This window comes from Pyrus communis, chromosome 3 (assembly GCF_963583255.1).
Source record: "Pyrus communis chromosome 3, drPyrComm1.1, whole genome shotgun sequence".
Classification (NCBI taxonomy): Eukaryota; Viridiplantae; Streptophyta; class Magnoliopsida; order Rosales; family Rosaceae; genus Pyrus; species Pyrus communis.
The window spans coordinates 21139105-21160533 of NC_084805.1; the positions used below are offsets into that span (position 1 = coordinate 21139105).

General features: G+C 36.8%; 2 protein-coding genes across 2 annotated transcripts; both read right to left on the bottom strand.

Annotated features, from left to right (window-relative positions):
- Nucleotides 1-6559: 6559 nt before the first annotated feature.
- Nucleotides 6560-7936, bottom strand: LOC137728412 (uncharacterized). Its single transcript, XM_068467207.1, has 4 exons — nt 7850-7936; nt 7069-7633; nt 6745-6963; nt 6560-6588 (listed from the first exon to the last, which is right to left on the bottom strand). Exons 1-4 carry the CDS (start codon nt 7934-7936, stop codon nt 6560-6562), a joined length of 900 nt encoding a protein of 299 aa, XP_068323308.1.
- A 10253-nt stretch (nt 7937-18189) lies between these two features.
- On the bottom strand, nt 18190-20751 carry LOC137729498 (9-cis-epoxycarotenoid dioxygenase NCED2, chloroplastic-like). The gene has a single exon (XM_068468459.1). It carries the CDS (start codon nt 20377-20379, stop codon nt 18538-18540), a length of 1842 nt encoding a protein of 613 aa, XP_068324560.1. The 5' UTR covers nt 20380-20751; the 3' UTR covers nt 18190-18537.
- Between the last annotated feature and the right edge of the window lie 678 nt (nt 20752-21429).

Here is a 21429-nt window from a genome sequence, read left to right on the forward strand (position 1 = left end):
CAGGGCACGAGTGCCCCTTAAAACTTTGATGAGGCAGAACCAATTAAATCAGTTCATATTCTAACCCTAAATCCTAATCTTTTTTGTGGGCAATGTAGCCAATTTCTCATGCATGGTCATGCTCTGATACTCCGACACATATTTCATCAAATCGATCTTCCAACATCCTATTGGGATTAACATCATGTCCATATCTCACCTAAAGTAAATTTGCTAGCCCTCTGCAAACGCCAAGGGAGCCTATTGCAATTTAACTAGGAATAAAAAAAAAGGAACTTTACCATGGGGCTATTCATTTCCCTGGGAGAATTTGTGCAGGGAGTAAATTTGTGCAAATTGTAAAATCTGCACACTGCACTAGGAGAATCTGTGCAAATTTTAGTTTTTTTTTTGGAGAATCTGTGCAGGGAGCAGATGAAGGCCCAAGGCGAGGAGATGAGAACCTATGCTGTGCTTGTGAGAGACCTTGTACGAGCCATACAGATGTCCAGCCTCCAAATCATGTTACCAGCACCTGATCTTGCTCCACCTTTGACCTCCGAGCCACCTCACCCTGCCGATACCCAGTAACCTGATGTATCAAACTTAGAAGACTACTTGTAGTTTTTTTCTTTTTTGTTCGGACATCTTGTATGTACATTTTCATATATTTTATAATTAAATAATTTTCCTTGCTTAATTAATTATTGTTTAGAATTTACTTACAATATTTATTAAAATTAAAAAAAATATTTTTGACCAAAACAAAAGAAAGGGTTTGCGTGATGGGGAAGAATCCTATGTCGTGTAAAGCCACTTTGTGCGACGTATGTCCCTACGTTGCGTAAAGCCACCTAAGCCACTTTGTGCGACGCACATCTCTACATTGCGCAAAGAGGCTTTGTGCGACACATGACCCTACGTCGGGCAAAGCCACCTAAGCCACTTTGTGTGACGTAGAGATGTGCGTCGCGCAAAGTGGCTTTGTGCAACGTATGCTTCTTCTTCGTCACGCAAATCCTATTGTCACTGCCTTAGAGCGATGAAGGTTTCCTTGCTCTATTTTTCAGGCAACGATTTTTGACTTTACGCGACGAAGGTACCTACATCGCACAAAATGTTTTTTCTACCAGTGAAGAGTGTGATTACTTACAGTGTACGTCAATCACTAGATTGTAGAAATCTTTAAGGATATAAGAAACTTATCTAATCCCCACTCAGATCAGGTTTCCATATCTTGCAGAACAAGATTGGTCAATCTCAACAAAGTCGGTATACTTCACTTACCTTTCCGGAACACAAAATGATGGTCGCATTGTTGGTCCATTTGTGCAGCTTAGCCTGACCAGACTGCTAAGTCCATGATCGGATTCTAAGGTATATGTATTTCGATTTGTCTTACTTCGGTCCTAGAAAATCATGATTTCACCCTCAATTACCAGAATAGGGAATGCACATGCAGCTAATACTTGTGATAATACCATTTGTCCGCTTACGTGTTGCATCATTAAACCTCCACCTTAACTCCAGAAGGATGGTGATTTACATTCCAAATAATATTTGTGGTGGCTCATAGTTTGACTGATATTCTTACAAAATTAAATGAGTTCGACTCTTCCGTTATCCTCAATCCAAGCATATGACTTCGATCTCAGTAGTAAACTTAAAGAAATAACTAAACTTCTTGAGCATATAGTTTGCTGCGTAGCTAGATTGATATAAATGGTTGACGTAGAGCCTTGAACTCATGGAGTATTGCATGTTCATTACATTCACTATATCCAACCTGTTGATAATGAATACCACATTGATGGGGTGAGGAATTTTACATGTTCTTATAAGTAAGTTGGACCACTCTCATGCATATTGCCAATTGATTTATGATGAAACCTCAACTTCTTTCCTAGTATCAAAGCGGGTTGTCCCATGTGTGAAGCTCAAGGGACACAAGCTCCACGTCACTTGATATATGTGGTCCACGTGTTTGGCTTGAAAATTCATCATACGTGAAGGAACGTATTGAGTGAATCCCTCATTTATGGAATAAGGTATTTTGAATGGACTTATAAGTAAAATGAACTACTCTTCATATTGACAATTAATTTTATAGTGGAACTCCAACTTTCTTCATGGATTGAACTCATCAAGTAATGCATGTATATGTATTAATGGCATCTTTCATGCATTGCTAGCTCCATCGGGTGCATGTCAGATTGATTGTATTGTGATGGAAACCAAAGTTTATGAGGATTAATCAGTATCTATGCCCTTTTCAAATGAGAAGGGGTAAAGGGTAGATTATTGTATAGCAAATCTATGAAGAAGTTGAGATTACACCATAAAATTAATTGGTAATATGAGGGATAAAGGTAGATTATTGTATATCAAATTTGTGAAGAAGTTGAGATTACACCATAAAATTAATTAGTAATATGAGGAGAAGCTCAACTTCTTATAAGTCCTTACAAGGTTTCTTTTTACCGATGTGAGACTCTTTACCTTCACATCCTCACACACCCCTCACGTGCGGTGAATTTACAAGTCAAACACGTGATTAACATGAATTAGGTGACTTGGAGCACGTGTGGCCATTGGACTTCATACGTGGAACAACTTGCTCTTATACCATAATGAAATTAAGATTCTACCATAAAATCAATTAACAATATGAAAAGTAACACAATCTCCAAAGTTTCTCCTTTCACATATACGAGACTCTTTTAATCCGGTAACTGTCTTATTCAAAAATTTCTATGCTCGCATCATCATCATCACTCATCGTTGGTGTTATAGCTTGCATATTATATAGCATGATGCATACATGATGTTTTGGCATTCGGTGCTTACCAAATTAATAACCAATTTCATTGTTGGGTTCTATTTGAGTGCATAGTACTTCTCCACCTGAAATCCTGGGTAAGCTTTTTAAGCCACCCACAATTTCTTATATTTACCTCTCTTATTATCTAAGTGCTAATTAACGTACTTATTTCTTATTGGCAATATGATTTACAAATTTGGTTTAAAAAATTAGTCTACCTAAGATTAGTCTTTGGCATGTTCCAACTAAATGCCATATTCATCTTTCGGAGCAAATTTGGACACACAAATGAATTTTTATTTATAAATATCCATGTGTGGATGGTTAACTACGATTAAAATAATCCTATGTTATTCAACTGGTAATCTGCGAGTAAAATCCAATCTTAAATTGGTCGCTGACATATTAGTACTTGGAGAACAAAATTCCAGGAAAAAAAAATTGATGTGTGTATAACTAACTACTCGTTAAGATCTTGGATTATGATTCAAAATGCTGGTCACACTTGACCTAAGTATTAAAAAGATTGTTGTATTTGATTAGGAAAATGTAGAAAAACAGATAGAGTGAGAGAGATTTGTAGCTGGAAATACATTCTTGATTGATTACACAATGGATTATAGTGATCACCTATATAGGTATTGTTGTTATAAGACTTGCAAAGCAAGTTACTCTAACCTCCTCCTTATACCAACTAATTGTATCTCTAACAAATCTTATCAAAACAAATTCCAACTAACTACTTATAACAGCCTATTTAATCTCTTGTCAAGTGACGTTAATCTGACCATTGATTACATTCTCCATTGGATCACAGTTTTGTATTTCATCCTTCTTATATCCCCCCCCCCTCAATTCGATGCTCGATTGAGCCAAGCATGAGATTGTTATAATGTTTTTGGAACAATGATGCTAATAAACCCTTCGTAAGAATGTATGCTGATTGGTCTACAGAGGATACATGTTGAACTTGAAGACCTCCTCAAGTAACTCTCTCACGTACAAAGTGGTAGTCTATTTCAATATGTTTTGACTTAGCATGAAACACAGGGTTTGTGGAGAGTGCAATTGCTGAAACATTATCACAGCATGTCATTGGAGATGAAACACAGGATTTGCAAGTTTAGCAGTAGTGATTGCTAATGCCCTATACTCAACTTCTTTGGAAGATCGAGAAATGGTATGTTGTTTCTTAGATGCCCAAGAAATAGGATTTGAACCAAGAAACACTTCAAAGCCTGAAGTTGATCTCCTATCATTTGGATCACCTGCCCAATCTGCATCACCATAAGATTGCAAATGCATTGGTCCTGGTTTGAAATGAATATCATAGGTAGATGTACCTTTGAGATATCAAATGATTCTTTTAACTGCAATCACATGAGAAACCATGGGATTGTGCATGAATTGACAAGTTTGATTTACTGAAAAAGCTATGTCAGGTCTTGTAAAAGTGTGGTACTAAAGTGCCCTAACAACACTTCTATATTGTTCAGGACTGTGATAAGGCTTCCCATCATCTTTGAGTAGCCTATGATAAGGTAGACATGGTGTAGCACATAGTTTAGAGTCTTGCAAATCTACTTTATCAATCAACTCATTGATATATTTTGTCCGTGACAGCTATGATACAAAACTATGAAAGCTATGATAACTTGGTTGATTAATTTAGAACTACTAACTTGGTTGATTATTGAGAATTACTACCTGTGAGAATTACATCATCAACATACAGAATCAATAGGATAGTTCATTTGGAAGATTGTTGCACAAACAAAGAACGATCAGCTTGTGAAACTTGGAACCTCAAACTTGGTAAAAAAAAAACTTGTAAATCTCTCATTCCAAGCTCTGGGAGCTTGTTTAGACCATATAATGACTTCTGAAGCTTGCAGACATAATTTGATGGGTGTGTTGAACTCTCAAACCTTAGAGGTTATACCATATAGACTTCTTCTTGAAGTATGCCATGTAAAAAGGCATTTTTTACGTCTAATTGCCTAAGAGACCATTTGAATTGAGCAGCTAATGCAAATATCAACCTTATTATTGTACGTTTTACCACAAGATTGAATATTTCCACGTAATCTATACCCTCATCTTGGCTATATCCTTTTGACACAAGTCTTGCCTTATACATTGCCATAGACCCATCTGCATTTTTCTTTATTTTATATATCCATTTGCATCCAACCAGGTTCTTATCAGATGGTAATTAGACTAAAGACCATCTCTTCTGGGAATGAAGGGCAACTATTTCCTCTTTCATTGCATCATGCCATTTTGAAACTTTTAATGCAGCTTTGAAGGTCTTGGGTTCTGAAGTAACAATTACAAAGAAAGCTTTCTTTTTGAACACCTCATTCTTAGATCTTGTTTACATGCGATGCACATTCATTGGAATTGGCAAGAGTACACTTAGTTGCTCATGTTGAAAATCAGGATCCACAGGGATGGGATGTTGTGTACTAGAGCTAGTTGGTGACAACTAATGCAATTAAGGTTCACAGAGTATGTGTGATGTAGTGTTATCATATGCAGGTGAAGAAACAAACTCTAGAGCACTAAATGCAACTGTTTTCAAGGAATCTGAGGCTTTAGATACAAACAAGGATTCTCAGTCACTAGATGAATGCATAGTCAAGGACTCTGTGGTTTGAGATGAGAGTGAATGAGATTAGGGTGATAATGCTTGATTTGTTAATGTGATGATTGAAGATGAATGTAGTTGTGAAAGAGTTGAAGTACTTGATGAATGCAAATGTGATGATGCAGATGACAATGTTGACCTTTGAGACAAGCTACAATTTGAGTATGGAAAGTTAATTTCATCAAACAAGACATGTCTAGATACATGAAGTTTACTAGTAGCAACATCTAAACATATAAACCCCTTATATTGGCCTGCATATCACAGAAAAAAACACAAGTTGTTGTTTTGGGTTGAAGTTTAGATGTATTGTAAGGTTTTAATAGAGGAAAACATGCACAACCAAAGACCCTTAAATATTTAATCTCAGGAATTGTATTGTGTAACTTTTGAAATGGTGATTGCATATGTAAAGTAGAATAGGGCATCCTATTTATTAGGTAAGATGCAACAGCATAGGCATGAAACCATAATTAATTAGGCAATTTTGCAGTTTAGAGAAGAGTAAGTGTTGTTTCTACAAGGTGCCTGTGTTTTCTCTCTGCTAAGCCATTTTGTTCAAGTGTATATAGACACGATTTGTGATATAAAATACCATGTTGTGACAAGAATTGTTGAAACTTAGTGCTTATGTATTCACCTCCACCATCACTTTGAAATATCTTAACTTTAGCATAAAATTGTGTACATAAGCAGGCATGAAAGTGAACAAATGTTGCAAATACTTCTGATTTATTATGTAATGGAAATATTCATGTACATCCAGTAAAATCATCTATGAAGGTTACATAATACCTAAATCTTTCATAGGACAGTAAATGGGCAGGTCCCCACACATTAGTATGTATTTTCTCTTAAGGTTGTATAGATTTTGTTATACGAAAAGTAAATGGTAACTTAGTAAACTTTCCCTCTAAACATGGTGTACAAATTGATGAGCATGTATCTAGTGATGCAGGAACTTGAGATTGATGTAGAATTGCATAATTAATTGCATTTGATGTGTATCCTAGCCTTTTATGCCATATGCTTGATTTAACTGGTTTTGCAAGAACATAAATGGGATATAGGTGAACAGTATAGGATGGTAACCAGCCCTACACAGCCTCTTAAGTAGTATTTTCCCTATGGATTTGTCCTGAACCCAAAAAGAAACAACATCACAAATGAATTTACACCTATTGTTTTTGCAGAGTTGATAGAGAAAGCTTTGAAATATGTAAAATACTCTTGAGAGTGAGTGAATGATTTGGAACTACTAATTAAGAAGTACCAATATTGAAAATATGCAAACCTGCACCACTGGCAGTGGTAATTGTATCATTTCCCTGATATGAAATAGAGTGTTCCAAATTTGCTAACTCATATGTCATGTGTGAAGTGGCACCAGTATTTGCAATCCAAAACTGCTCAGATGGTGCAGAAGGTTGGTGATCAGCATGCATAGCTATGAGATTGACAGTTGGAGGCTTTCCTTGATAAACAAAGTTACTTTTGTGATAACATTGTAGGGCTGAGTGTCCAAACTTCCAGCAGATTTAGCATTAAATAGGAGAGCTAAAAGATGTATTATTGTGTCTTTGAAAACAATCCGTTCCAATATGGCCTTTTTTATTACATATTTGGCAAGTGAGAATCTCAGATGGATGATCCGGACAATGAGATTGATATAGCTTTGGTGTGCCAAGGATGCCAGGATTACCATTTGAAAACCTTGGGCCAGAATTATATTCAAATCTTCCTTTGCCTTTGCCGCGAAAATTGTTACCCTTATAGCTACCATAATTATGATAACCCTCATTGAAATTGTTATAAGATCCATTGCCATGATTATAACTAAAAGAACTTGACCCTTCATTAGTCTTGAAAGATTGATCAGAAGAATACCCTAATTGATCTTGATCAATAACAAGAGCTTTCCCTTTTTCAGATTGAACTCCAGTAACCATAGCACTTCCAAAAGACAAAGCAGATGAAGTTTCAAAAGATTGAGCAATAATAGCTTCTTTTACCAGTAATTGAGGCCTAAAATCTTTGAGAGAGATTCTATTTTCCCTTCCTTTGATCACACATCGAAAAGTGTTGAATTCTTCAGGCAATCCTTTCAAAGCCAGTATGATAATATCAGCATCTTCAAAGATTTCCCCTGCTGCAGCAAGATGATCTCTTGCATCTTTGATTTTCTAAAGATAAACATAAACCGATTTAGACCCTTTCTTGATATTTTGAAGTTCTGTCTTCATCTGGAAAATTGTTGCTTTTGTAATTAAAGAAAATCTCTCAGTGAGATTAAGCCACATCTCAGATGAACTCTTAATTCCAATGATGCAGGAAATAGCAGTCGTAGACAATGTTGCAATGAGCAATTGCATAAGTGCATGATTGTGTATTTTCCAAACCAAGTAGTCATCATTTTCAACCCTTTTCAGTGGTAGAATAATTGTCAAATCTTGGTGGACATTTTTTGAACCATTAATGAACCCCATAATTCCATGCCTTTCCATAAGTAATTTGATTTGAAAACTCTAAGTGAGATAGTTGGAATCATCAAGTTTCACTGTAACAGAAGTATAGGCTGTGGAGAAAGAGATTGGTGATTGGCGATTGAACAATCTACAGCTGAGCAATAATAACCATTTTGCAGAATTTGTGAAGACATCTTCCGCTGAAGCTTTTGATCAAGCAGTTAGTGGGCAGAAAAGAAGAAACCAACTTTCTGAGCAATTGGTATGTGTACCAATTCCAATATATCACAGAGAAATGCAAATCATAGGGTCAAAAAGAGAAAATAATGCTTAAAGATTGAGCAAAAGCACTGGACCGTTCAGCGATGATACCATATAAATATTGCTGTATTTGATTGAGAAAATGTAGAAAAACTGATAGAGATAGAAAGAGAGAGAGAGAGAGAGAGAGAGATTTGTAGCTGGAAATACTTTCTTGATTGATTAAACAATGGATTAAAGTGATCACCTATAGAGGTGTTGCTGTTACAAGACTTGCAGAGCAAGTTACTCTAACCTCTTCCTTATACCAACTAAATATATCTCTAACAAATCTTATCAAAACAGATTCCAACTAACTACATATAACAATCTATTTAATCTGTTGACAAATGGCGTTGATCTAACCATTGATTATCTTCTCCCTTGGATCATAGTTTTGTATTTCATCCTTCTTACAAGTATAAGTATTTTAAATTGTTGAGATGGTGAAATTGACCAGATCCAGGATGGGAAGAACATAGAATTGAGAATTGGGAATTGGGAAGAAACTTATGTGTGCAGGCTAGGAACACATATGAACTAATTGGGAAATTTAAAATTGTATATGCAAACTTCTAGACATCATGACTACTGATCACTATGCAAGTTTGGTATGAGTGGTTTTCATTCTTTGGAAACTGGAGAGTCAACTGAAAGTTCCGTGCACTTTTAGCAATTTTTAACTTTTTGACTTACCTATTGCATTGTCTACTTGAGAGAGAGAGAGAGAGGAGGGGGGGGGGGGAGGGGAGAGATCTTACCGAATTTAGACGTCGGTAATATTAGGGAGATTAAATTTGAAGATAAAATTTTGAAAACTAAAAGACATGGAAGTTGATGATTGATTGATTACTTAAACGTTGATAAACGTACTTATTCATATTGGTGACACATCATTTAGTTTGCAAATTTAATCTCTTTAGTATTACTTTTAGTCTAAAGTACGTATAGTTCTCTTTTCTTGGTAGAAGAAAGGCTTTTCATCTGGATAAGAGTTTGGACAATATTTACATGTAGTATGAAAATGTAGCTTCACAGGTTTCAGAACAGACAGAATTACACACCCTGAACTGTAAACCCCCAAAAAAATAAAAATAAAAAATAAAAAAATTCCTATGTAATGCTTTACTGGTTAAACCTTTCTTGAAAAGATGACAAACATAAAATAACAACATAAAGACCTCCACTCCACAGTTTTCTGACCACTCTTTCTTTACCTCTGTTTTTCCTCCTACCATTCTCACATGCTAGGGTTTCTAGTGTGTGTGTGTATATTTAGGGTTGTTTCCTGCAAATTAACCTTTTAACATTGATGACGTGATTTGCACGCCGGAGATGTTCAATTTTTTTACTTCTAGAGCTTAGATTAGTATTGATTTTTCTTCTGTTTCCGCCTTAGTTTTATTTTCGTTGTTTAATTAATATGCATTTGGCATGAATCCTCCAGTATTTGGAGGAGTTGTGCTCACCCAAATTCATTGTTTTTTGCCCCTATTTTAATGAAATTTTCTCCTTGTTTTTCTCATAAAATAAACATTGATGACATGAATATTTAGTCTACGATCCTGTACATTTAAATGCAAATTAATCATTTTTTCTGGTTCCACTCCTTAACTAATGCCAAATACGAGAGCTCCACTATTTACTAATTAAAGGAAAGGACTGCTAACTACTAGTACCTTCCACTATGAGTAAGTGGAAAGTGGCAATGTGATGGGTAGGGAAAGAGGAGTATACTTTCGGTAAACAAATGATTGTTAGTTGCCCTACTTACACAGACTATGACATTCATTTCCACATTAATAAAAATGCGCTACCAACTCGTATGTCTTCAAATATTTTGTGCAAACCAAACGCACGAAGCAATCAGTGCAATCAGTGAACAAAAAGTTGTGATGCGTGGTCCTAAGCTTCCATTGTAGAATCAAAACGTGTCCAAGGCACATTTAGGGAAATTGTTTTATGATGCGTGATTCATTACTTGAATGCACATTGCATGGTTGTAGTGTCAAAACGTGTCCAAGGTACAGGTTGGGAAGTTGTTTTGTTATAGTTAGTCGTTAATTGAATATGCAATTGCACGATTTCGAATTATTTTGTTCTTATGGCAATGAGAACAACGTTTTAGATATGACATACTAAACTAAGGAATGTTGGAAATTAAGCTTGCTGAAGGATCAAAGATGGCTTGGATTTCAAGTTTTCTATCAAAGTTCAAGTTTATGTTCTTAGTTATAACTAGAACATTCTGTCACAATGTATAGCTGAGATTAAAACATCTTAATGGTTTGTATTATGTTACCTGTCATTTTCTGCTAAGAGTTCTAGTGGTGCATGTGCCTCTCACATGGGGCATGTTTGTCACTTGGCACGTGTAGCCCAACGGCTAGATTCTTCTTTGTATTCCCTCACGCTTCTTGTGTGAATGGGTAGAGGGTTTAGTGTGTCTGCAAGCATCGAGAAAGCAATGTACTCTCTGCAACATTCTCTCTGAAAATTCTCCATTGTTCTCAACATTCATTCTTCTCTAGTCGAATCCAATTTTCACCAAAATAACCACTTTAAAGTAAAATCAACAAGGAATTAGTATATTCCTGACCACATTTGTCTCTCGCCACGACCCTTTAGGAAAAACCCTAAATCTAGCTCCATCCTCGCTGTCGACCCCTTACTCCGGCTTGGGGTCGCTGGGAGCCCCTCCCTTCTCCTCCTTCTTCTTCTCCACATCCCCTCCTCCTGTCATTCATACCAACGCCTCCTCACACCTCACCTGCCTTTTTCTTTCCCTCCTGTTTTCCATTTCTCCGTTCTTCGCTACCACACCGCCCCCCGCCCCCTCCTATCTCTTCCCCTTGCGCCTTTCGTCCACCGAAGTTTGGGCTACCCACCTCCGTGCGTGGGTGGTGTCTTTGCCTCTTTTCTAGGTCTTATCACCTTGATCTAGAGCTAGACCCAAGTTTTCCTCGGCCTTTGGCGTGTTGGGTCGTAGGTAGATCAGATCCACCCTTCCAGCTTGTTCCCATGGTGGCTTGTGCAGTTGATCCGTCGTATTTGGTCCGTTCTATGGCAGTCAAGCTTTATCTTGTCAGATCTGTAGCAGTCCCGCCTTATTTGCCCCGACCTACAGCTGACTCGCCTGTTGTGGCTTATTGCGGATCCCTCTAGAAGTGGTGACATTACTGATTTAACCTTCATTGTAAAGATAAAACTGATTGGTGGTTTCGTTTCTTTCTCAGCTTACATTAGTTTAGTTTTGTTGTAGTTGTTTGTGCCGTTTAGTCAGTGTTGTACTCTTGGCTTTTGGTGATGACTCTCTGTGTTTTCCAGTATTGTCTGTCGCGTCTGCTGTTTTATCTGAGACCTCATTTGAGATTTCGAAATGATGGAAAAGTTACTACAGTGGTGAAATGATATTTGAGAATAAGATCATATCTCAAATTTGATTCAAAAATAAAATAGAAAGGTGAAACTATATGGATATAGCATATGGATAGTGATAAACCGCGTTAGAGTATTAAAACTCATTTAGATGTGCTTTTAAAATAACTGAAAACGTTTTTAGAGAAAATATTTTTGGATTCCAAAAGCAGTTTACGTGTTTTCTACAAGATGCATCAGTTATGTGTTTCTTTGTGTTTCTTACAGAAAACACTTTAAGTGTTTTTTCATGATTAACTAGCATTTTTACTAAAAATTGTTTCTAAAAATATTACTTTAAGTGTTTTTTCAGGATTAACTAGCATTTTTACTAAAGATTGTTTCTAAAAATATTTTCACCAAAAATGTTTTCAGTCATTTAAAAGCACATTCAAACAAGCTCTTAGCAAAGTCAGCAATTAGGTTTAATTATCACTATTAGGATTGTTTTTAGTATTTAGCTTAAAGTTTTACTGTTTTCTTATTAAAAATTGTATTTTTCTGCATTATCATCATGTACTTGTCATGGTGATGTAGTATTCTTCATTCTTTTGAATCAATAAAAAATCAGAGTTTGCAATTAATCAGCTTTCTACTCTTCTTCCTTTAATTTCTAACAAGCACCTCCTGGTCGGAATTATACTTTAAGCTAAAAATATATAGCATGCTATCTATATTACAAAACCCTTTTTAAGTACTTTACATTTTCAACAGTCAACACAGAACCCTTTTTAAGGCAGCTAAACCTGCAGATTTCTTAAGTCTTCACTGAGCTTTCTCAGTCCTACCTCTGTGTGGCCTGCCTTTCATGTATACTTCCTTCACTCTGTGACGGTGAGTGATCAATCAACGATACTTGTGATAGGTTATGATAACGTATGGTCAAATAATTCAGTCCTTGTCGATTCTCCTCATTGCAACATGCCAAATAACTGAAAGAACGAACTATAAATTTGCCAAGTGTCGATATATGGACCGATCTAAAAAGAATCACAATATCATAATATGGTCATTAAAACTTTTCAACTTTTCTTTCATTGGGAATAAGATGTTGTTCATCCAAGAAACGTTAGTGGTCGCTAAGAGATAGAATTATGATTTTATTTCACGAGCTCTGTCGGGAAAGTGGACGGAACATATGGAATGAAAACAAAAATGAAAGGGAAACCTACGAGGAATATAATATAGGATGGTATTTAAGTCTTATATATAATATAGATGTATATAATTATATGTCTACTTATTGATAGGGCAGTATCATGCATGAAACATGTTTTGCCTCTTCATAAGCCATGCTTTGATTCTAAGAAAGGTGACCATGAGCGTAAATCTATCTGTTCAATATCTTATTTGATATCTTAATAGGGTATGTAATTCTTATTAAATATAACATTGTCAATTATTTAGGGATTAAGGACTAAGCACTAAGGTACAGAAGAAAACTATCATTTAGTTAGCCCTGGTAGTTACAATATGCATTGCTCTTCCAATTCTTAAAACTGGAAGTTCTATGCATTTTCCTAAAGTTACCTCCTTCCTTGAAGTGTAAAACACAACACAGGAAGATTTACAACATGATGACTTTTTAACCAATGGAATCTGGATAGCACACCATAACTGACAGAAGAATGTAGAAGACTAGCTTAGGAAGAGGATATATACGTTAACAAAGCAAGGTCTTTTCAGTCTGTAACTCTTTCTATGACACGTTATGTTTTAACTGCGCGATACTAACTACTTACTGATCTTTCACGTAGCAGAAAAGTCTCAATCCAAGTTTTTCACCCACAATCACGTCAACTGTTACGAGTAGCTCCTTTTGAGTTTTTGCCAAAGTATATATATGTGTGTGTGTGTGTGTGTGTATGCTTGTACATATCTGTCTTAAAGTGAACTAGATACTTTTGCGGATAGAGTTTTGTTGGTACATGAAAAAAAAAAAAAGTAATGAAACGACATATCCACAACATGGAATGCCCTATTCTTCGAACACGAGAAAGTCCTAGGGGAGGGGAATTCTAAAAGCTACTGAGTCCAGATGCATAATGTATGTCCATGCTCACAACTTAAAGACACTTGACATGACAAACACCAACTCAAATGGCTACAATAGGTACCTACACAAAGCATATCCTTTCCTACAACTTAACCTTTCGAACCCTAGAAAAGCCTAGGGAAGAGTGGTAGTATTTGTTGAGAGTATTCAACAGCTACACATACTTCATGTTACTTTATAAAAACTAAAAACATAATGACTAGGCGAACAAGAAATAGCAAGACTTGAGGGGTGTTGAGAAGTGAAAGTCTTGCATTAAGTGCGTAAGAGATCTGAAATATCTTTCATCCAATGTCCATTGTTTTGATTAGATGCTCACAGTCTAACATAGAGTAGTATTGTAGGATCCGTCATGTGATAAATATGCTCACATTCCAACATCAATTCAAATGTACTATAAGGATTATCCTTTCTTTCTATAGTGCATAATGTACCCATTTTGTAAGGCACATTAGCACCCATCCACGCGTCATGCTTGATTACAGAATACATTTTTGACATTGGTTCTCGCTGTAAAAACAAAACAAGACCATGACCGGAGAAGTGCTAGATAAGACAACACATGCCCTACATACTCATCACCCTCAATCTAAACACAATGAACAGAAAAGCCCATATCCTCCATAAAACAGCCTCTAAATTTAGTATAATCATAGTAGTGGCCAAGCAATTGGACCATTTTTGTAGCAACTTGAATGCATCATGCAAAAAAAACCTCCTTAATTTGTTATGATATTTGGGATGGACCCTCCAAGCACCAAACCAAACTTGTAGCTAGGTTCATATGAAAAAAAATAAAAAATAAAAAATAAAAAGAAGAAGAAGAAGAAGCTTAGTTTACGCTGAGTCTCATGATCATTAGTAACCCTCAACTTTTTATGAAAAAGTCAATCCTCTTGAACGAGTTGAGTGAGTTCTCTGTGCCAACATCACATCATTTTTCTTCTCTTGACAATTGAAATTTCGTTTGAAACTTTTTGTATATGCAACAATTTTTATGTGGAAAACGACTATTATTTTAAAGTATAGTTTGTAATTCAAATAATGTGCTTTTTTTTTTTCGTTGAATTCATTAAAAACAAAATTTTGATTAAATCATAAAGCCTTACTTTATTGTCATATCATGTGATTTACAAAATGTGATTTAAAAAAAAAAATACATATATATATATATATATATATATATGTTTCTCTAACATTTTTCACTTTTATATTATGAAGAGTTGACTTATATATTCACACACCCAACTGAGATGTCAACATACCAGTAACCATCTAAAATATCTCATTGATAGTTTTTGCAAAAATATTTGCTAGTCGTTGATGCAATGATGTTTCTTGCTGGAGTTAACCTAACATTTCCCCAAGTTACCAATCAGAAACTGCCACCATTAGTTACCCCATTTGCAACAGCAATGAAATTATGAAATATGTTGTATCTTTATTTCTCTTGGAATTCGATCAAGACTCTAAACATTGGTGTATAGAGGAAAGAAAGGGTTGTCGTTATTAGATACTCTCTATTCAATATCATTTTTTGTTATGTTGTAATTCTATCGCTCTAAAAAAAAATATTCTTAAATCGCTAGGAGCTAGATGTTAGTCGAGCGGTACGTAGGGGTCGAACACCTAAGCAGCTAGATAAGGATAGGCAGATTTATATAAAATTATTGTATATCTTGCAAATAAATATCTATTTGTATGGATAATAAAAAACTAATCAAATGCAAAAATAGAAGTAAAAGAATACACAAAGTACATCCATCCAACATGTTCAATATTTAAAAAACAGTGAGCATATAATCATAATGAGGAGTATTCTTGGATGATCGACTAAATTTTTCTTGTTCATGATCTTTGCATTGGATTGGACATAGACTAAATTATTTAACTTTGTTGTATCTGGTTTATTTCTTTTCTTTGTATGTATCCTCTCAAAGTGCTCCAATTCATTTCACAATTGGATGAACTTGTAGTCAATCCATCATTTGCAAATTAGGTACACCATTTCCATAAGTATACCATCAGGAAACTAAAAAAGAAATAAGCACACAATTAAGTATAAAATTAAAAAAAAAATTGAAAAAAAAAAACACCAAACCGCCTAGGGCCTCCTCCTAGGCCGCCTAACTCCATATCGATTTTTCAAAATGATTTTCACTAAATCGCGGCGAGCCTTAACCGCCTACTGCCTAAGCTGATTTTTAGAACGCTGAAAAAAAATGAATGGTCACATTCTAGTGTAAAAACATTGGGTCTGTTTAATAATCAATGTAGAACTAAAAACCAAAAGTAAACTAAATTTTAAAAAACTCACATTAAAATAAAAAATAAAAATAAAAAAGTTATCAAACGGTCTCTTAGTTGTAACTAATTTCCTATTCTATTATCTCTCTTTACGTGTTCATCTTCTTACTCTACTTCTTTGATCACAGATAAACTGGTTTTATATCTTCTTTTTTTTCTCTGTGTATCTCATGATTGATACGTGAGGTGAAACATATAGAGAAAAAAAATGAAAAAAGATGCAGAAAAAATGGGGTCTGAAGATTGTTGCAACTAAAGTTTTTCATGCAAGTTCTTCTCCCATCCACTCACTTGCAATTTGAACATTTCTCCCAGACTCCATTGAGTACTCGTTACTCATTGGCTCATCCAAGGTTAGTCTTCTTCACTAGAAAAAGGCCTGATGGAGCTCAATTAATTAGCCCAACACATTTAACATGACTCTCCCTGTATTATATTCTTCAATTCCTTTCTTCACTTGCTTACCTTTCAATCCAACATCATGTTTCAATTTAAATGGACAAAACAGAAAAGATCACCATCAAAACATCATGTTTGAAAAGGCATAAATATTAAAAATATACCTAAAGGGGCATATGAACAAAATGTTAGTAAAGTTAAACTTCTATAAATTAATAGTTTTGGGACCAAAGAAATTTGTTAATTTAGCAAGGAAACACGTTATTCACATTCATTTTTACTTTTTATACATTGTTGTTTGGTAGTCATTGGTCTTCTTCAATTCCTTTGATCCGACAATCAAAAATTGAGAGGACTGTGTGAGAATTAAAAATTGATGTGTAGATAGCACTCTCCTTCAGCAAAATATTAAATAAACAATAAATTAATAACTTACTAATTTATCAAGTTATTTCTTATTTTCTTAAATATTGTACAATGTATTTAGTTTCTCTTTTTACGAATCAACAATTCTATGTGTTTTTTTAACTAAGTAAAATTCATGAATCTACTTTCTTTCTTTTTTTTCAAAAATAAACTGTACATTGTTTAATGTACTACATTATTCCATTTTATGAACATTTAAAGGAGCAAAAACTCTATTTAAATAAACAAAAGCTATAGTAACACAACACTTCATACATCAATTGTCTCTTATCTCTAAGGTGTAAAGAAAATCACAATGACGAAGGAAATGCATAAAGCATTGTACAAGTACAACAAAAACAATCCATGTAACACTCAAAAACAATTTAGAAAGACATAAACAATGATTAATTAAGTCATATTTTAAGAAGGCCTCATAGTTGAATCATAAACACTATGTATTAACAAATTATTAGTTTATATATTATGTGGGACCTATATGAAGTTTTTAGGCCAATTTTCATTTTCCTTTTTTTTTTTTTTTTTTTTTTTTTTTTTTTTTTTTTTTTTTTTGGGGTAATCCATGTGGTGAGACCCTAATTTTGAACCAACTCATCAGGTGAAAAGTTGATAATCGTAACCTTGTGATCAAGTTCATTAGAAGTGTCGATCCAATTAAGAATTTTCATTATTATTCTGTTACATCTCGTTAAAATGTAGGTACAAAACTGTCCTTCAATCCAATTATATATATTGCGACATAGACATGTAAATTTTATTTTAATTTATTTTTTAGAACTGAAGGAAAATTTTACCCTAAATTCCCGTAACCCCATCTTCCTAGTAACGTCTACTAGCACTGGTTCTCAAGGAAGGAATTAGAATGATAGTCATGGAAGGCGTTCTTCAAAATCAACCTACTTTGACCCAACAACCACCGTAACCCATGGTGGTGGAGAGAGCATGCGATGCCTCGAAGTCATTGCCTGAGACGGAGATGGAAGACAATGCCAAGAGAGAGCAATTTATTCATCTGTTGTTTTTTTTTTTTTTTTTTTTTTTTTTTTGACAAACAAAATATTCATCTGTTGTTGAGAGGGCGATGTTAGCGGGGGAGATGGAGAATGAAGTGGCGCGTGGCTGAGGAAATAGAGACGGAGTGGGAGCCGACGGGAGTCATGGGTGTGTGTGTTTTATTTTAAATTTTTTTTTTCTCATTTTATTTGGCCCATTTTTTGTAATGCTTTATCTTATAAATTTAGTGAATTGTTAATTTACTATGTTACGTCTGTAAGTTGAGACGAGCCAAAAATATTATTTAACTAAAGTTATTAAATTATTGAGAGACTGGGTATATACAAGTTTAAATTACTAAAATTACAGCACGTACAAAAGTGGAACAGAGTGAGAGGAGAAGCAAACTGCAGGTTTAAATTTAATTACACAACAATTAAACAGAATCTGCAGAGAAATATACACTCTTTCTGTATAATCATATCATACAAAAGCGAGAGAATAAGGAGACAACCCAGCTGAGCTCGAATGCTAAGCCTATTCCCAAAAGCTACAAGCTGGGTGTCCCAAAACCTCTCACTCTAAAATATTTTAAGTACACCCAAAACTACATACACAATAAAAATATAACAGATGAGTCTCCGGGGGCATATCAGATAGCTTCCCACAGGTAAATCTCCTCTGTAAATTTTGCTAATTTACTCCTGAGGGGCTGTAAATTTCCTCAGGCCTGCTTCTTCAAGTCCTTAGTGCTTATAAACGTTCCATGAAAACCGTACGGAACTCTCGAGGGCAGCTGAATTGTAGCTTCCACCTTCAAATCCATGGCGTTCACGATTTGCAGCTCCGACTTCCACTTCTTCTCGTCGTGAACGAAGGCCAAAATGTAACCATCGTCCTCGTTCTCCGAGTTGGGGTCTCTGGGAAGAAACAGAGGTTCGCCACCGTACTTCTCGTCACCGTAGATATGCTTCTTCACCTCACCAGTGGAGAGGTCCACCTTCGCAAAACCCGAAACTTTCGGCCACGGCTCCGCCAGGGCCAAATACGCGAACTGGGTTTTTCTCCCTAGCTTGTTCCGATTCACCATCCCAGCTTCCAGGTTCAGATTCTCGGAGCAAATGCGGCGGCGCGTCGACTTGCCGGTTTTCAAATTGAGCCGGATTTCGGACAGAACACTCTCTAAATTCTCGTCGCATTCATTGAAAATGGAGTCCGGGGGCGTCATGCACGAGCCGATAACGACGATCTCGTCCGTCTCCGGCTCCTCCCACGCGTTCCAGAGGTGGAAGCAGAAGCAGTCGGGGCAGTCGACCCACCGGATTCCCGACGCGTCCTTGGCATTCTTGTCGAGGATCCCAAAACGCGACATCTTGTTCTTGTCGTAAATCACGGGGGACCCACCGCCGATCATCTCCTGCAGCTTGAACACCACCTGCTGGTCGGGGATTACGACGTGTCGTTCGGTAATGGCGAAGTCGTGCATCATGGTGGGCTGCTCGAGGTTGATTTCGATGTCGGGGGACTTCTCGCCGTTTGGGGAGAATTTGAAGTATTTCAAGTAAGGCCTCTGAACGACGTCGTAGCTGAGCGCGAAGAGCTCCCCCGTGGCGGGGTCAACCTTCGGGTGGGCGATCATTGTGGACTTCAGCTGCCCTTCGAAGTCGTAGCGGCCGACCGTTTTGAGGTCCCCTGTTTCGGTGATTTGGACGTGATACGGCAAGTCGTCTTCCGACATGGCGAGGAGGTGACCGTTGTGGTAGACGAGGCCGGCGTTCGCGACGCCGACGCCGTGGGTGGGGTCCACGAGTCCGAACATCCCTCTGGCGTAGAAAAGGAGGAGGCGGGCGATGCCGGAGTGGCCGTGGAGCTCGCCAATGGCTTTGGGAAACAGGGGACGGCCGAGGTCACGTTCTTGGCTGATACGGCTGGTTTCGGTGAACCTGCAAGCGTAGCTGGCGGTTCCGTCTTTGAACTGGAGGGCGTGGACCATGCCGTCGCCGTCGAAGAGGTGGTGACCGGCGACCGGCTCGTGAAGTGGGTTGGCGCCGTTTCGGACGTAGAGGCCCTGGATTGAGTCGGGGATTTTTCCGGTCACAGGTAGATAGTGTTCGACGGGGTGCTCCGGCACCGGAGCAAAGTTTCCGGCGATTTGGACTTCTGGGTCGGATGTTTTGGGAAGTGGGTGTTGTTTTTCCTTGGAAAGCAGAGCGCTCTCCATTGCGTCCAAAGCCATGGATGCTGCTCTCTGTAACAAGTTCCATTGTTGTGGAGAAGTTGGGGACTTTTGGGTCTTATTTTCTCTTGGGATTTTAGTGGAAGTTGAAGTTGAAGGTTGTTGGTAGGTAGGGGAGTGTTTGGGAATTTGGACTAAAGAAGGTGTTTGCAGAGAGCAAGAGATGGTTTTTGATTTGAAAATTGAGGAAGAAGAGGGGGAAAATCCCAATTGATTTCTGAAGGAATTTGAAGAGTTTAAAGAAGGAAGCCGGCGGTGTCTAGTAGTACCAGTAACAGGCTTAACCCGTGTACCTGTAGCTGCCGCTGTTGCCGTGGAAGGCATGGTCATGGTTTTCTCACTTTTAGTAAATTACTATTAGTAGTAGCAGAGAATGGTGCCTCTTGATTGGCCTTCAAGGGCAAGTAAATTTGTTTCTGCTTTGTTCGACAGTGAGTGAGTGAGAGAGAGAGGGAGAGGAGAGAGAGCGCGTATGCTTTGCTTTTGGAATGGATTTTCGGGGAGAGAGAGAGAGAGAGAGAGAGAGAGATCAGTGCAGTGAGCAATGAGGGGACTGGGGGGTGTGTGTTGGACGAAACGGGTGAGAGAGATGGAGTGTATATATAGGGAGGGAGAAGGAGGCAGGGAGGCCCACCTCAAACATGTAGCGAGAGACCACGTGTTGGATTAACAAGAATTGGGGACTCAGGATTACCAATAAGTAACGAGGTGATGGTGGGTGGGGGGGTCTACTTACTTAATAACTTGACACGAACGCCTCCTTATATCTGTGCTTCTGTTTTCTTATGAGTTGCCTATTCTGGCTTCTTTCTTTCTTTCCTCTTTTTATACCATTATATTCCACGTGAAACTTCCTCAAATTTAGAACAAAATCACAAGACATTGTCACATTGATTACAATGCAATGTAATCTATTCGCAAATATAAACTTGAGTTGGTTGTTTATGTCACGTGATAATTTTGAAGAACAAAATATAAACCAATTGGACTGTTATTAATACTATTGACAACCTTTTTTACTTTCTTTGATACCAAGTAGGATGATTAAGACAACCTACTATTGAGTTTTGCGTATATTTCTCGACCAAATTACTAACTTGGTGTTTGGTTCGAAAGCTGAGTATAAATCATGTGCTCATATTTTATAAACGTATTTTTTTTTCATTTTGGAATGCAAATTTTGTGAAATTTTCTAAGGAGTGAGGGGCACAACACCGCATGATATTACTAGTTTGAGTTTTATGATCCGAGTAGACAATAAAACTGGTATGTCGTAAAATTAAAATTTATTATTTGATTAGTATATTAACGTAATATACTGTAAACAAATCAGTAATATTACATAGCGACCCGGAAGTGACTCCAAGAAACTTCTACTAC

Coding starts and splice junctions, on each gene's coding strand:
- LOC137728412 (XM_068467207.1), bottom strand. CDS start 7,936: ATGGGGTTCATTAATGGTTCAAAAAATGTCCACCAAGATTTGACAATT. Junction 7,634..7,849: donor TTGAAAATGATGACTACTTG/GTTTGGAAAATA, acceptor GTTTATCTTTAG/AAAATCAAAGATGCAAGAGA. Junction 6,964..7,068: donor GATTCTCACTTGCCAAATAT/GTAATAAAAAAG, acceptor TTGGACACTCAG/CCCTACAATGTTATCACAAA.
- LOC137729498 (XM_068468459.1), bottom strand. CDS start 20,379: ATGACCATGCCTTCCACGGCAACAGCGGCAGCTACAGGTACACGGGTT.